Here is a 15968-nt window from a genome sequence, read left to right on the forward strand (position 1 = left end):
AATACCAATTACTTATATATACACATACACACACACACAAAGACACATACACAGAGATTTCATTTCAACAGACAGCAAAAATTAAAGTTAAAATGTTTTTATTCTATTTTGGTCTTGTATATTCAATGTATTTTCACATGTAAACTTAATCTCAACTCTTATGTTTAAAAAAAATCCTTCATATTTAATTTGAACACTAATGTACAAGAGTGTAGTCCTCTGTCTGATTCAGTTTTTATATCTCACCAATTTCATAATGCATGATCCAACACATAAAAAAACCCAACAAAAACCGTGAAGCAGATCTACATTTTCATACGGGTGTCTCATATGGTATCATTACTAGAATGTTTGAGTGAATAACAAAAAGTGTTCCCCTCTTAACATAAACTGTATTATTGCACATAACATCAGAGAAAATATGGCAAAGACAACAATTCATGACAACCATATGATACGACAACACTTTCATAATGCTTGACTGCAAAGCCTGTTTGCTTATGTTTTATACAGTAGTCTAAAGATCAGCTGAAAACACAAACATGTAAAAGAATGATTTTCAATAATGTCCATCCATGTGATTAGAAGAAATATTTCAACACTGTACAATAAAGTGTCTCGTTTCACAGATAAATGCTGAATGAGGATAGACCAAACAGACAGAAAATAAGAGGCTATGTTGTTTTCTAGCTTGTGCTTCGTCAATTTCTGTTTAGTTTTCACCCCTCCTCGGGCGTGGTCTAGTCCAGGGCTGCAGAGGCCGTCAGGTTAACAGGAGGAGCAGCAGGGTTCAACTGGATTATAGTTGATGGTGGAATACACAATCAGGGAAATATGCACCGAGAAAAACACATTAATGAAGATGCTATGGTTTAGAGGAAGGAAGGAAACAGCTTTATGGAGGCAGCGATATCGTTTGCGACAACTTCAAGATAAAATTGGGCTTAGAGAACTACAATGAAACACTTGGATGTGCGGGTTCGAACGGCCATCAGTGCAGAGAGGAGAAGATTCTGGAGCTTTGAAGACCCGAGAATTAACATTCCTGAGACACTGCAGTAGAAGGCTGAGAGCCACAGGCTGGGTGCTCGGGGACCCCGCCAAAGGGAGGCGGGTGGCTAATTTAAATGGATTGTGTGTTAACAGCAGCCTGACTTGCTTTCAGCAGCCACAGTCTCCTGGTCCAGTTTGATCCGGTCGCCATTGCTCTCCTCATACGGCAACCCTTTGTCGTTAGCCAAGATACTCTCTACTAGAAAACGCGCTGCCTCGTCCACGTTGATGTTGTCCTAGGAAAAGGTCAAAACACAGTGGTGATAAGACTTTTTTTTTAAACATTATATTTATACTGTTAACACCGACTGTAATAAAAAAATAAAACTAATAAACTGTATACATTCATTTACACCTTCGTGACCATTTCCTAGTAGGAGGAGTCACAGGCCTTTAGAATTACTTTGGAAGTCTACTCAACCCATTTAAATGAGAACCTGATAAAGCAACAGCTGGGAGACAGAGATCTGATGCCAGCGGAGACAAGGTAAAAGACGCCATTTGCTTTTGTCTGTCACACGGTCATCCCATGGGTTGAAGATTATTAATGGCCTTTCTTTGAATTGCTTGAAAAAATATGTTATTGGAGTTGCAAAAGTCAATAATTAAATTAGTAACACAAATCTAATTTCTTTTGAATTTAGAACATTATTTAAAATCTGTCAAGAAGCAACATGGTATATTATTTGCCAAAATATACTGTCCTAATCTGTAAATTGATTGGATGTGCATTTAAATACAATAACGTGTACGTATTGTCAACATCACTTTCAAACTTTGATGCGTTTTAAATGAACAGAGGGCGTGCACCAATCAGAACCAGATGAACACCTACAGAGAGCCTACGTTGTTGATTATATCATAGCAAAGGCTGATTAGGACCACTGCAAATGAACAGCAACATTTGACAAACTGACCTTCCTCAACCACAAAACTTTGATGAAACAATCCAGATCTCAGCATAGACTATGATGAGTTTTTCTTTTTGTGCGACCTTAAGGAATGTGTTCCCGTCACTTCAAACTGAAAGAAAGTTTGGTACTCACTGACACATTGATGTCGGTTGAGTTTATAACTAGCGTGACAGGCACTCAAAACAACAACACTTCATTGCACTCACAGAAAGGAGAAGGCCAGGAAGGCTTTGCGCACATCTCACACACACACACTCACACACACACACGCACACACTTCACATGACACAACACGTGACATAGCTGCAGGGCCTCAGGATATTTGGAATGAGTTAACGAAGTTTACTCCTGCTGCCAGAACCCATCACAGCATTCCTCAACATGGAAGTACGAAAGACCGTTTCGGTTTAAAATGCAGGAGGGTGTGTTTGCAGGCGTCTTTTGGCTCATTGACTTGTTCCCGGAAAAGGACGAGGATGAATTCGAAAAAAAAGGACACAAACGTGAAGGCAAAGAAGGGACGGGAAACACGTGAGGAAGCTTTTCTCCGGAGTCTCGTGGTGAAGAGGGTGAACATTTGACTTTGCTGTGATCGAGCATTCGTCAGACACAACGGCATCTCACAAAGGAAGTGACGTATAACTGAGCGTGAGGTGGCACACGCAAACTGCTGCCAGCCTTTTGTTTGCGTCAGCCTTCGTGCTCAGTAACCTGCTGACGAGTTTTATTTTATTGCATTGAGAGTATGCACTTCATCAGACACGCCTGACAACACAAACTAACAGCTGTGGAAACAAAGTCAGTAGATTTACTAAGTAGCGTGTCATTTCTGGTACTTTCACACACATTTCATGACTAGTTACTCACTTTTCAGATGTAGATATGTTTATATGAATCATTTAAAAAACGTGATGTATTTTTACACATTAAACTACCCAACTGTGACCCTCATAGCTCATGTCCTGCTATACCTACCGCATCAGCTGGCCAATAAAACCCACTGGTTGGAAAGATAATTGTCCATCGCTGTTGTGCATGAATGGCAAAGACAGCAGGAGAAAAAAGTGCTTGTCACAAATTTCCAAACTATCATTGTTCACATGTTCAATGTTAAAAAAATAAATAAAAATTCTGAGATTTCTAGTCTCAATTTGATTCTTATACCAGTTATCTACACATTGTCAGTATAAACACTGTAGGTCAAGTGAGGGCCCAAAAAAACAATTACTTCATGTAACCATTTCACTATTGCCACAGCGAAACCAGTGTGATTACACCATTCCAAAAGGGGCCTGGAGGATTTCCTGTCATGAGAAGTGAAGTCATTCAGTAAAACAGCAAAATGGATTGCATTAAAATTGCAGGGGCTCCTCTTATTCTGACTCAACTGTGTGGGCAAAGCTCTCATCACATCTGATTTGCCTCAAACTCAAGTCACGTTGAGTGAAATAAGATTTGAAGACGTTACTGGTCATGTTCGGACCGTGACTCAAGAAGCTCTGAAGGAGAAATGTTTCCTCAGTATGCAAGACATTTCAGCCAGCATTCGTGAGCTTTAACTCGGGTAATTTCATGCTGTTGAATGTAGAGTAACCTCAAATAAAACATGAAAATTTATCTAGAGCTTCTCCGTCCAATGTATTGATCGCTCACCTTAGCTGAAGTTTCAAACCAGCCCAGAAAGCCAGTCTCTTTGCAGAAATTGTCCATGAGGGCCGTATTGTTGGAGTTCTCTTTCTTCTGGTCGCATTATTGGCGAGCAGCACCGAGGGGATGGGGTTGCCATTAGCCAGCTTCACCTTGCTGTCCAGGTCATGCTTCCATTTAGACACCGCCTCAAGCGTGGAGCCCCGTGTCACATCGAACACCACAAAGGCCCCCACGGCTTCCTTGTAGTACACTCGCGTTCATGTTCCCAAATCGTTTCCTGACCTGAGTGAAAAGGAGGAGAATTAGTGAAATACTTTTTTTTTTAAGCAGCTAAAAGCTAAATGAGTAAAAGAGGGTGCGACATGTCATGACTCACCATCAGAGACATGTTAACCCAGAAGATCTCATGAGTTTAATTGCCTCGAACAACATTCCCTACCCGATCACTCGCTGATCTACAGGACTACCACAGTGACTATTAGCCTCTCTGGAAACACAACACCAGCTCATGGTTCAAGGTCGGCACTCTGCACTAAGACTGGATTTGCTGTCCATAACAAATATGTAGATATTTTGATCATGTACGCAATAACAAACAATTTATTTCAATAGCTAAAGCCTGTATTATGCCAATATTGTCTGTACAGGTGACGGGGTCCCATAAATCTATTTTACACTGAAATCAGTATGAACTTCTCATGAACAATGCTCTGCTTTTCAAAGAAGGTTTTAACAGCGGACTTCTGCTTACATCATACAGATGCGTCTCCTGGATCCAATACCCACAACCCTAATTAAAGCATACTCGCCTTCCATTATCTCCCTGATCATTTCTTACTCCATTTTGTCACAACTCAGAGCTTAACAATTTTCCTCCTCTAAGAATCCAACCTACTTTTCCCAATTTGCCATGGGCCTAATCCGCACAGAGAACGGCAGAAGTAATCTGCCATGATAATAAGCCCTTTCTCTGCAGTCATTCTCTGAGAAAATCTGAGATGATATTTCACAAAAAGGCAAAGAGAAGGGAATTAGCAGCAGGATATGTAGTGTCACTATCAATCTGAGACGGTCTCTTCTGGACCACTTATATTGGACCACATCTGTTTTATACTTCTCTACAATCTACTGATTTTATTCACATCCCACCAACTATTTAAATATCAATTACAGGTATTTTACATTTTTATTTTGTATTTGAAATGCATTCAAGGTTCTTTTAGATTGCATAATATCATTGGAAATGACTACAGACGCTAGGGTTTAATAACTAGTTCTGAAACAAATAAAACAATAAAAATGTCCATGGCCATTTCCATACTGAGGTACTTTTAACTGGTTATGAAACAGTCTTGATGTAGTACCGATGCCGCTATCTGGCCTCTATAAGTAAAAGAAGACCATCAGCAAGATTGGCTATTTCTATAATAGTTTTTCTGAATGCTCTTCATCAGCTCCACCGGTCCGGATTCTGGGTCTGTCTGGCATCGACCAGCCCACCGGGGACCGACCCAGATCTGGCTTTACTGCAGCCTTCGGCCTGCCAGGAGCAAAGCTTTCCAACTCCATCTCCTCCTCCGGCCAGGAGCAGAGCAGAGCCTCACTGCTCCAACTGGGAGCCAACAGCAAACTGACCGTATTGCCGGGAGGCCCGGGAGAACCAGAACCAGCACTGTGCGGGGCACACTGAAAATGAAACCTTTAAGAGGAAACAGGCTCTTGAGGTGAGAAAAAGATTCCAGGAGCAGAGCTCTAATGTACTTCCTCCTCTGCACACAACACTTCACCTTTGCATAAGTGTGCACTGAGGTGTGCAGCACAACATCTGATTGGGGGGGGGGTCGGGAATCTATAATCAGCGGTTCAACTGGCGAAAGGTATGTCTAATAACACTTGGCTGACAACACACTTTTAAGCATACCCTTCTGATGAAAAGATCCCTTGATTTCCACCTCAGATTGCTTCATTTAAAATCTGTATTCATAAGAAAAAGCCGGGTTCTTTGTTCTTTCCATCCTGTTTTAAAACATGTACCACAAATATTTGATTTAAATTTCGCGACAAAGTCATTTCCTTAAACAGCTGGGCACTGTAGTTTTAACAAACAGTGGGGGAACATTTTTGCAGTCGCGGCTGAAGTTCAAAGAAAATTAAATTGATGCATTTGAAATAGTTTTTTGACCAACTATGTTGGTCTATGGCACAGAGCCAACATCCCATGCTTTGGCTAAACTGACGACGCTTATTATTGGGATTAATTCATTCTTGGTTTTGGTCTTTTCATGGAATTTGTTGATGAAAAGAAAAAAGTAAAAGTATTACGAGACTCATCCCGTTATAACCACTGCGGTGCACAGATAAGTTGGTTTCTCAAAATAAAACTAAAACAGGTCTGTTAGTAACCGAAAGAAGAAGTGAGCATTCACAGCCAATCATCTGTGACCAAGACCGTCTTGGTTGTAAATGCGAAAGCAAAACATTTTCAGGCCGAAGGCCGTTTCATGCTCATGGTTAAAATGATATCTATGTTTCAGACACAACTCTTAGACCTCATACAAAAAGCTAGAGGGTCATGGTTGGTTTTACTCTTTTTTGATGACAACAGTGTTTCTTCCACACAAACACACACACACACACACACACACACACACACACACACACGAGATCTTGCGAAAGGTTCCAAATATTGTTCCCGTTTTTGAACTTTTGTGTACCATCATCAGGTCTATTGCACAAGATTCAGATTCTCAATAAAAACACAAGTCTCTTTTAGATCTGAACACACACTTTAGCAGCATCCAAAAACATTTAGAATTCAGATTTTTGTTTAATTTGTCAGGGATTTCTTTTCTGGTTAACTTAAATTTAGATTCCGTCTCTGCAATAACATCCGGTTTCTTAATGACTGTAGCATTTTACAGATTTAGCACATATTCATGGGACACTGCTCCAGCATAAGGAACGTAATCGTCCAGTGTATTAGGCAGTTTGCAACCACTAGAGCCGAGTTGGAGTTAGAAAATTAACCGAGAACAGGGTTGAGGAACAGTGAGCACAGCTTCTCCCAGGATACTTTCACTTTACTGTGGCTTCTTACCCAACCACTGGAATGGCGTGGCTCAGTGCGGGTGTGAGCGAGAGAGTGAATACACTGTGGGGCCTACAGGCCTGACGGTAATTGCTCATAATTGAGAGTCTAATTTTAGCTGATACAACCCCAGGTAAATTCACCAGAGACGCGGCACAGTGGGATAAAGAGCCGATAGGCTGAATAAAGCCTTTAATTTCCAGGCCCTGTAGAACTCATACATCCAGCAGAGTGGAGGCAAAGGCAGAATATAGAAAGAAATAATGGCGTAATCATTTTCAGGGCACGTGCCTTTTTCTTTTTCTTCTATTGCAAGGTCTGACTCAGCCCATCTTAATGTTTAGCCAGAATGGAGAGACTCACCAGAGGTAACGAATACAGTCGACAATGTTTTATGTGAGCAGACCTACTACGTACCGACTTTCATGACATCCATAAACTGCTGAATATTTTCAATGAAATAGGAACTGTTGCAAATTAGGTCCAGAATGGCAAGGTTGGCCAGCAAACACGGATTTGCCTTAAGAAGCTCGTCATGTACACACATCCTCAATGCCACTCATATATTTTGACTGTTTTTATTTTATTAAAAAAATTAAAAAAGGTAGGGAATTTTGAGAATCAATATGATCATTCATTTAAACTAGGAACTGAGTACAACACTTGTCATGGTCAACATTTAACACTTCACTTGGTCGATAGCTGGGTCGATCCAGTCAGGGGACTCAACCTCTCTCCTCCTGGGGGAGAAGTGGTTGGATGGAAAAGTCTTGCATATGGGGCGATTATATCAATCAATATCACCGATGTGATTGCAGTTGCACACGTGCACACGTACACACGTACACACGACTGCTACATGGTGTAATGAGTTATTTGGGGTATTGGTAAAAAGGAGCTGGGTTTCCACGCAGAAGTCATATAAAATAACAGCAAATCCCATGATGCCTGACCTTTAAAGTGTCATAAGAAAGTCCTGATAATCATTCAGCTGCATTTACTACATTTCCATTTCAATATTCTGCACTACGCCTGAGTGCCTTGTGAATGGCATTAGTGTGCATCATGTTAGTGCCGGTGATATTCAAACATTCTTTAATTGACAAAAACAAAAAAAATCACATGGAAAGCCAGAAAATAGCATTGCATGGACTCTAGTCAGTCTATGACACTACGCCCCAAACCCACAAGTTCTTACTGAAGATGTATAACTGCAAAAACAGGTCAACAATATCTACTTTCACTTCAAGGCCAAATCATTTTCGAAAAACAGCTAAGCACTGCAGTTTTTAGCACTCACTATGTTTTACATGAGTAAAACATACATTTGTTGGGGACTATTTTCAGACGCGAATATGGAACGCTAGTTATTATTTACAACTGTGTCAGCTTAAATGTGGAAATTACTTAAAATAAAACTGCAGTGCTACATGTTCATATTCATCACAATCTATTGAACAGCTCACTCGGGGCAATATTGTGCCTCATGGATGTGTATTAAAATATTTTGGGGTAAAAAAATAGACACCTGTGGCACTTTATTCAGGCTTTTGATACACAGAAAAGTTCGGAGGATCAGTTCATTGTCGGCTTTGATCATTTCATGGGCTTTGTTGACAATAACAAGGATATATACTGATAGACTGATTATTTTCTCTATTCACCGATAATGTCAGAAAACAATGACACTTTTATTAACACTATTATTTCTGTATTTATTTGACACAAACATTGCAGAGCTTCTTAGCTGTACCAGAGATAAGCCAATTTACATATGTATTACTTTGGCTGCAAACAGAGAATAACACCGTTCTATAAAAACACAACTACGAGACAGTTGTACATATACAACAACAACAACAACAACAACAAACATGTACTGTCTGCGTATCAGTCTGTAGAAATATGATGTGTGGGTCCAGGACATCTCACAGCATTCATTTCATCAACATTTCAGCTTTAACAGATATTGCAATTTATATAAAAAATGTGATTAATCGCGCAGCCCTATTATGTGTGACAAAGCTAAACATAAAATCCTCCCATTTAAGTAGCTGGAACCAGCAACCCAAACGTGGAAATTCAATGAAGCAATCTACATTTAAATAAAGAACAGGTATAATTGTACAAAAAGCGGTAATGACCATCATATGCTGCTAACCCAATTAGCAGAAAACACAGAAAGGGAATGAGCCGTGTGAACAGTGCAGTATGAACTCACTGAATGCCACAGGGGAGCATGAGACTGCAGTGAGAACAAAGAATGGTGCTGTTGCCTCAAACGCTCAACATGACTGCAAACTAAAGAGAAGTATACATCTGAATCTGCCCGTAAAGAAAGACAGTGATCTATTGTGGAATTCCAAAGGCTTTCAATGTGGATGATTCACTTCAATCCACCGCCACTGATGACCTCAAGTACGGTCGGGTATCAACCTGTGAAATCTTCATAGACCTGCGGCTACAGAATTACATGATGAAAAATGATCTGTTTAGTCACAGCCACTGTATCATCTCTGTTTGTGTGGGAGAAACGGAGATACAAGTCTCATCATTATCCCGAGCCGCGGTAACCCCAGTTTCCTGCACATTCATACATATTTCTATCCTGTGGGTGGGTTACCATAGAAACTGTCCAAGCCACACACAGCAGTAGCAACAACAGCAGTCTCCGTCTGTTGTTAGGAGGCAACTGGCTTTGAAACTTCCCCACACGCCCCCCCAACAACTAAAATAAAGACAACACAGACTCCAGTCATGAAGGTATAGTCTTCAGCACAAGCTGGAAAGGAGGGACTGAGCAACACATGACTGGCACGTTCAAATTCCTCTAAGGAGCATGTGACAACTTACGACAGCTTACAGCGGCTTTTAGCACTGAACAGTCTGCATCGAGGGAAAATTCCCAACTTTAAAAGGGGTATGATGTGACCCTTGTTTCCCCTTCAACCGAAAGGGCTAGTGGGGGATGATCAATGTAAAGCTTTGGCGCAAGGTTGCAGGAATTAGGCTCAAAATATGAACACAGTGGAAACCACTTACATGGATCAAAAATCTTGGGACAGAATCATTGCTACACTAACGCGGTTTTAAATAATTAGCTTATAGTGATAGTAAGTAGTCCCAATGTCAGTCAATAAATTTCAGTAAATAGCTAAACTGTCCATTTCATTACTGCATATTCATGCAATAAACATACTTTAGAATATTAGATGGTAATCTCTCTGCACAAGAAATAAAGACAATAATTGATGTTTTGCTTGATCAATGTGCCCCACACAGATGTGATCTCTTTAAGAGATTTCCACTGTCTTTGTTTGGTAATTATTACACAAGACCCATTTAAACTATTAATTAGCTTCAACACTGAGATTACAGCCTCCTAAAAGACAGTGATGTTGGCCGGGATCACCGGCGATCCTGCGGGTTTCAGAGGGTTAAAACAAATCAGGCCTACATTGTCATAGGTGTTGTGGCCTTGGTGTGAACAGGATTTTCAGAAGCCTTAAAAAAGGGTAATAAATGCAACCAGTATTTCACACAAACGGCCAATGTAAGAAAAAAAAAAAGACAGGAAAAATAAATAAATAAATAAGACAGAAGGTGATGAATCGTAGACCAGGCAGCATTTGAGTGAGAAGCAAAGGGTGTTCCTCCTGCTAGTGTCAGGGGTCAGTGTAAAATTGGGTTTTTCTGACATTACAGCCGGTCAGCACTGTGATGGAAACCACTTCATACATCCTGGTAATGTGCGACCTCCTGCTCCTGCAGCAACGGTTGGTGCGACAAGGTGCAGGCTGTTTTACACCATGGTGGTAATCATCCTGTCCAATGGCACAGACGAATCCAGGAGACGAGCAATTTCGGGTGAAAAGGGGCGGTAGAGCTTCAAACTTCACATGGTGACTTCAATTGGTGCAACCATCTTGTAGAAGCCTCCGATTACCATCATTCCTCCCAGACTGTAATCATTAGTGTGGTTGGTAAAAGTCAACGCAACTCAGACGTTGCTCTTAGCGTTGCCATGAGGACAATCCGTCCTCCTTTTCTGCACGATTAAATGGCTTAATGGCTGGACTTAATGACTTGGCAAATATACCTCCAGCTTTTGCTCTTTCACTCACGTTTTGTTACTTATTTTATCCGAGAAGTGGTCTCGGTGTGAATGAAATAGTTTAGTTTCATCTAACCTCAAACTTTCTTTCTGGTCACAGTGTGCGTGTGCGTGTTCTCTTCATCCAATAGGAGCAAGCTCGTTCCCTTTGTCTCTATCATATCAGTCTGTCTAAGTGTGTGCGTCAGTGTTTTATTTACCCTCGCAGATCCTCTAACGGAGTGCTGTCTGGCTGTGACAGGCAGACAGCCTTCCCTGGCATTCGGTCACAGATGCCCCTGCACACTGAGCTTGTGTTGCCGGGGCCCAAGTGACAACGGGGGAACGTCGCACACACAGCAAAATCAACGACCCCCCCCCCCACCCCACACACACACACAGTCCACCCCCTTTCTATCACCGCTGTAAGCCATGTAATAAATATTTTAAAAAACAGCAGTACTCTGACCATCTGTCCTGATCTGTCTCAGCATATGAGGCTTGTTTGATTGAGGGAGAGGATGGACCTGCGCAAACACAGTGACGTTCAAACGGAGGAACGCAACATCTCTAGGAGGCGGGGGCTGATCATTCAACAGGATACAAAAATAAAGAAAAGGATATGTTGACATTTTTCAAGTCGGTCTCAGCGCAATACTTGCATGCCCTAAGCCCTAAGAGGAAGAATCACTGCCACTTTAGTCCAGGACAATCTGAGCAGCATGTACTAGAACAGTCCTTATTCTCTGCGGTGCATGTGGTGCTAAATCACTTGCGCATGGTGACTTTCAACCATCTTGAACTTTTTTAGAAAAACTGGAATTCTCCTTCACCGTTTACCCAAGTATCTCCAGCTCTGGGCATGTGCATCAACTCTGGAAACCCATGACTTGGAGTCGGGTACAGTAGAGGATTACTGGTAAATCAGTTGTTGGCTATGGGCCAAATCAACATGAGACTGTGATATCCTTCAACTGTAAGAGGAAAATAGACCATAACATAGTCCAATCCTAATGACAGCAGACATAATCATTAATAGTCATTTGTATCATCCCACTGCAGACAAACGTATACAACGTAACTGCATTACAATTTTAGAGCAACCATCTCAAAGGATTATTTGATAGCCAGAACATTTTGATTATCCATTACTTGTTTTGTTTTTAAGTAGTTTGTAGTAGTAGTTAGTTCCAGGTTCTCAAATGTGAATATTTGCTTGGAATATTTGGGGTTTTGAACTCTGGGTCACACAAAACAAGGAAATTAAATACGTCGACGTCCGTTTTGGGATGACCACTTTTCACTATTTTCTGACATTTAATAGACCTGCCAACAATAAATGAATTGAGAACAAAATTTGCAGATTATTCAATAATGACAAATTATTTACAGACAATTCTTCAACCACACCCCTCATATATATATAGCTAGATAGATAGATAGATAGATAGATAGATAGATAGATAGATAGATAGATAGATAGATAGATAGATAGATAGATAGATAGATAGATAGATAGATAGATAGATAGATAAATAGAAATATATAAAAGAGCCCTGAAGCAATGTGATCTCATTCCACCAAACATAAAAATGTCGAGCCCTAATGCAAGATGTATTTTTGGCTCTGAAGATATTCCAGATCCAACATGAAGAAGGAGAATCTAATGGGACATCACAGACACCCTTTAGCTCCCCACCACCCCAGATTCCTGCTGATCGGACTGCACAGAGCCTGCGTCCTTCAGCTTGGTCGACATTTACTTGGTCGACATTTAAAAGCCAGCCCTTGTGTTTGCTGGTGTGTCTGCCTCTCACTTCCTCACCAGCATGCAGTTCTCAGACTCCTCTGTTTGTGTGATATTTGTTTGTGCCGGGAGATGAACAAACAGGGAGTGTTAAGTAGGAAGGCCTGCATGTATTTGCACTGCTCTGACTTCTCTTTGCTTGCGTGCTCAAGCTGCACAGGTTGCTGTGTGAAGCCAAGTAAAAGGAGCTCTGAGGAAGAATCTATTGAACTGAAATCCTCTCATCAATGCATCGGGGTCACAAATGGGACAATGACGTTTTGAAGAACATCACCTTGACTTTGCAACGTGGAATTCTGCAGAGGAACAAATACAAGTGCCAGTTAAGTCACGGCTATAAAACACATGTCATAATCCCAGAGAGAAAATAATACAAGAGTAATATTGTTGTGGCGAGATTCGTGGAGGGGGCGGCGCTCAGTTGGTAATGACAACGTGACCTACATTCCACTGACAATTATGGGCTGCCGTGATCACGAAGTGGAAAAGACGTGATCAACCGGTCTTTTTCGCTGGGAATCCCTGTCGTGCTTCTTTGAAGCTCGTGGGAATTTCACATGTTGCGTCGCGTGTTCATTGAAACGCTGGCGCGAGGAGGCCGTGACTTAAAAAAAAAAACCGCGTCGTCTCTCTAAATCTCTTGTCCAAAGTCATCTGTGAAAGTGAAACTCTTCCTCTCCCCCCCCCGGCCCCCCTCCCCCCCCCTGAGCGTGCGTTTGAGCACGCACACCCGTTGACAGCTGCAACCACCTGATGCGCGCGTGTGTGTGTGTCGCGCGTGTGTGTCTTCCTTACCTGCGATGTCCCACAGCTGTAACCTGACCAGCGTTTTGCTGTCCCAGTTGATCACTTTCAGGGCGAAGTCGACCCCGATCGTCGCCCGGTAGTGCTGCGAGAACAGCTGGTGCACGTAGCGTTTGATGATGCTGGTTTTCCCGACGCCTAATTCCCCGATGACCAGCACTTTGAACAAGTACTCCTTACACTCGAACACCGAGCCCCCGGCCATGCTGGGACACTGACGCACACGCAACTTTTCTCGAAACTCCGCACAGCTTCTGCTTTCTCGCTCATGTATGTGCCTTCCCGAGATGAGCTGCAGCGGGACTTAGGGCTGGCCAGAGGGCTGAGGGCCAGATGCAACGGAAATTAGTGTCTCCCTCCCCCTATTATTGTTCTCCTCCTCCTCCTCCTCCTCCTCCTCTCCTCATGCTGCGGCTCAGCAACCACCTGATAAGTCACAGGACCCGGAAATGTAACAAACTCAAGCTTTATGTGTCTGCGTGTGTGCGTGTGTGTGTGTGTGTGTGAGAGAGATAAAAGACATGTTAAAGATATTTCTCTTAAATCTGTGCTATGAGTAATTATGTTTCCTTGAGAGAAAAAGTCCCAAAATATCAGGCACATATTTTATGTGCTGGAGGGTTCAAGTTTCCACTACACACACGTGGCAGTGTAAATATTGGCTTCAAACTAGTTGTTATGTTATGTAAGTCATGCTCATACACCGACATCTTAGGGTGAGCTCAGAAAAAAAAAATGTTTCCTCTTCAGCTGAATATGAAAACAGCCTTTCGCTCACAGCGAAGCTCAAACAAGTGAAGTAATAATCAGAAAAACACATGTTTAAGTACAGGTGATCTTTATAATTTAGCTTGAGATGCCTTGAAGATCCCCGATTGCTCCCAAAAATATATTTTGGTTAATATTGAGCTTGGTAAGTCTTTCATATTTTTGCAGTTGAATCTAATGACAACCCAGTGTTCAGGCTGTTGTAGGCAGTAATCAGTCGTCTTAATATAAATAGTTTTATTTTACAGCATTGTTCAGCTTGCCCAAAACATAAAGACCTATTTCACTCTAGATTTGACCGTGTTAAATAGATGGCACCCTCGTATATTTTACACTGGATAAAATCATTTAACAACTTACACTATAATAGACTAAAAACATTTGGAAATACAATACAATTTCACTATGTACTGTATCGTCTTGTACTTTGAAATTATTTGCATTCTTATAGATAATGAACTAAGAAACTTAACCGTAAGTAAACTACTCAAGTTTATAATGCAAGATTTAAGCAAAATTGAAACATGTATAATTTCAGTACAAGAAGCAACTAATCATTGGTTTACCTTTACAACTGAATATTTTCAAGAGGATACAGTTGACCAAGTTATCTTAAAAGTTACCCAAAAACCAAACACACTGCTCTTTGACAAGTATCTGAGGACAGTTTTAAAATGTATAAACTTTTTTTTCTGTTCACATTCTAAATATAGAAACATTTATCAGTATTACAAACATACCACCTGTGTGAAAAACAAGAAATGGCTTAACAGTATTACAAACTTTGAGAACTTGTACAAGTACTGTGTTTTTCATTACAATGACACAGCCAACTCAGAAAACATGAGAAATATCAACACAGCATGGAAAGCAAAAGTAGATCTTTTATCACGTCCCATGCTCATAAAACTTGTTCTCAGTTATGATTGAGTGTAAACTAAATAAACAACATCGCCATCATCTACAATCACGCTAACCTGTATCAGCTACAAGCGGGGATGTAGGTCGATAACAACTTTGATTGGCACATTATATCCATGTCATATATCATACAGCGCAAGTCTTCAGCAGAATCTCAGTTTAGTGATAATATTTCGTTGCACATCTCGCAACACATAAAAGTAATAATCAACCAACTCACTGCACGTTTTTTGTTCATTAATATCTTGGTATACTTTAATTGCGATGAGGTCAGATGAGGGAAAGCGGAAAGTGAAATTGATTCATGAAAGAAGGCGATAAGCGAATAATCTTCGATGCAGCTGTGACTGCTACACACATGAAAAGACCTGTATGTGTGCAGCAGAGAGGAGCAAAGCTAATCAAAACAGCTACTGCGGTCTTAAGAGCCAGTTTGGACTCTGGTTGTATCTTACAGTGCTCATAGAGTATATACACATTGACATGTGTTTGTCTTTCCATTTGTCTCTCCTGGACTAGTTAATTGCACTGCCATTATGAACACTACAGCTACATCCTTCATTATGATTATCAGCTGCTTAGTTCATCACAATTTGGCATGAGAGCTGACTAGTGTTGGCACCCTTCCCAGTTTACATTTTACAGAAAGGCTTTGATCACTGGCAGCCCTTCAGCAATGTGAGCACACATGGATGATTCCTGGTCTTTTTCTACTTATAATATTAATTAACGCATTACTTTTAAAAGCAGAGTAATACATACAAGCAAGCCAAATGACGTAGCAAAATATGAACGCTAAAAACCTTGAAATGAAAATAAAATAATGTTGTACAATAGGTATCTGTATCTGTATATATTTGTGTGTGTGTG

The 15968-nt window shown here is 41.0% G+C and overlaps 1 protein-coding gene across 1 annotated transcript; it reads right to left on the reverse strand.

Moving 5' to 3' along the window:
- Window positions 1-81: 81 nt before the first annotated feature.
- rab32a (RAB32a, member RAS oncogene family) lies at window positions 82-13821 on the reverse strand. Its single transcript, XM_034527356.1, is given in 4 exon segments — window positions 82-1289; window positions 3621-3718; window positions 3721-3894; window positions 13401-13821. Coding segments are annotated over 4 exon segments (636 nt in total). The 5' UTR covers window positions 13615-13821; the 3' UTR covers window positions 82-1139.
- Between the last annotated feature and the right edge of the window lie 2147 nt (window positions 13822-15968).

The sequence above is a fragment of the Cyclopterus lumpus genome, chromosome 24 (assembly GCF_009769545.1).
Source record: "Cyclopterus lumpus isolate fCycLum1 chromosome 24, fCycLum1.pri, whole genome shotgun sequence".
NCBI lineage: Eukaryota > Metazoa > Chordata > Actinopteri > Perciformes > Cyclopteridae > Cyclopterus > Cyclopterus lumpus.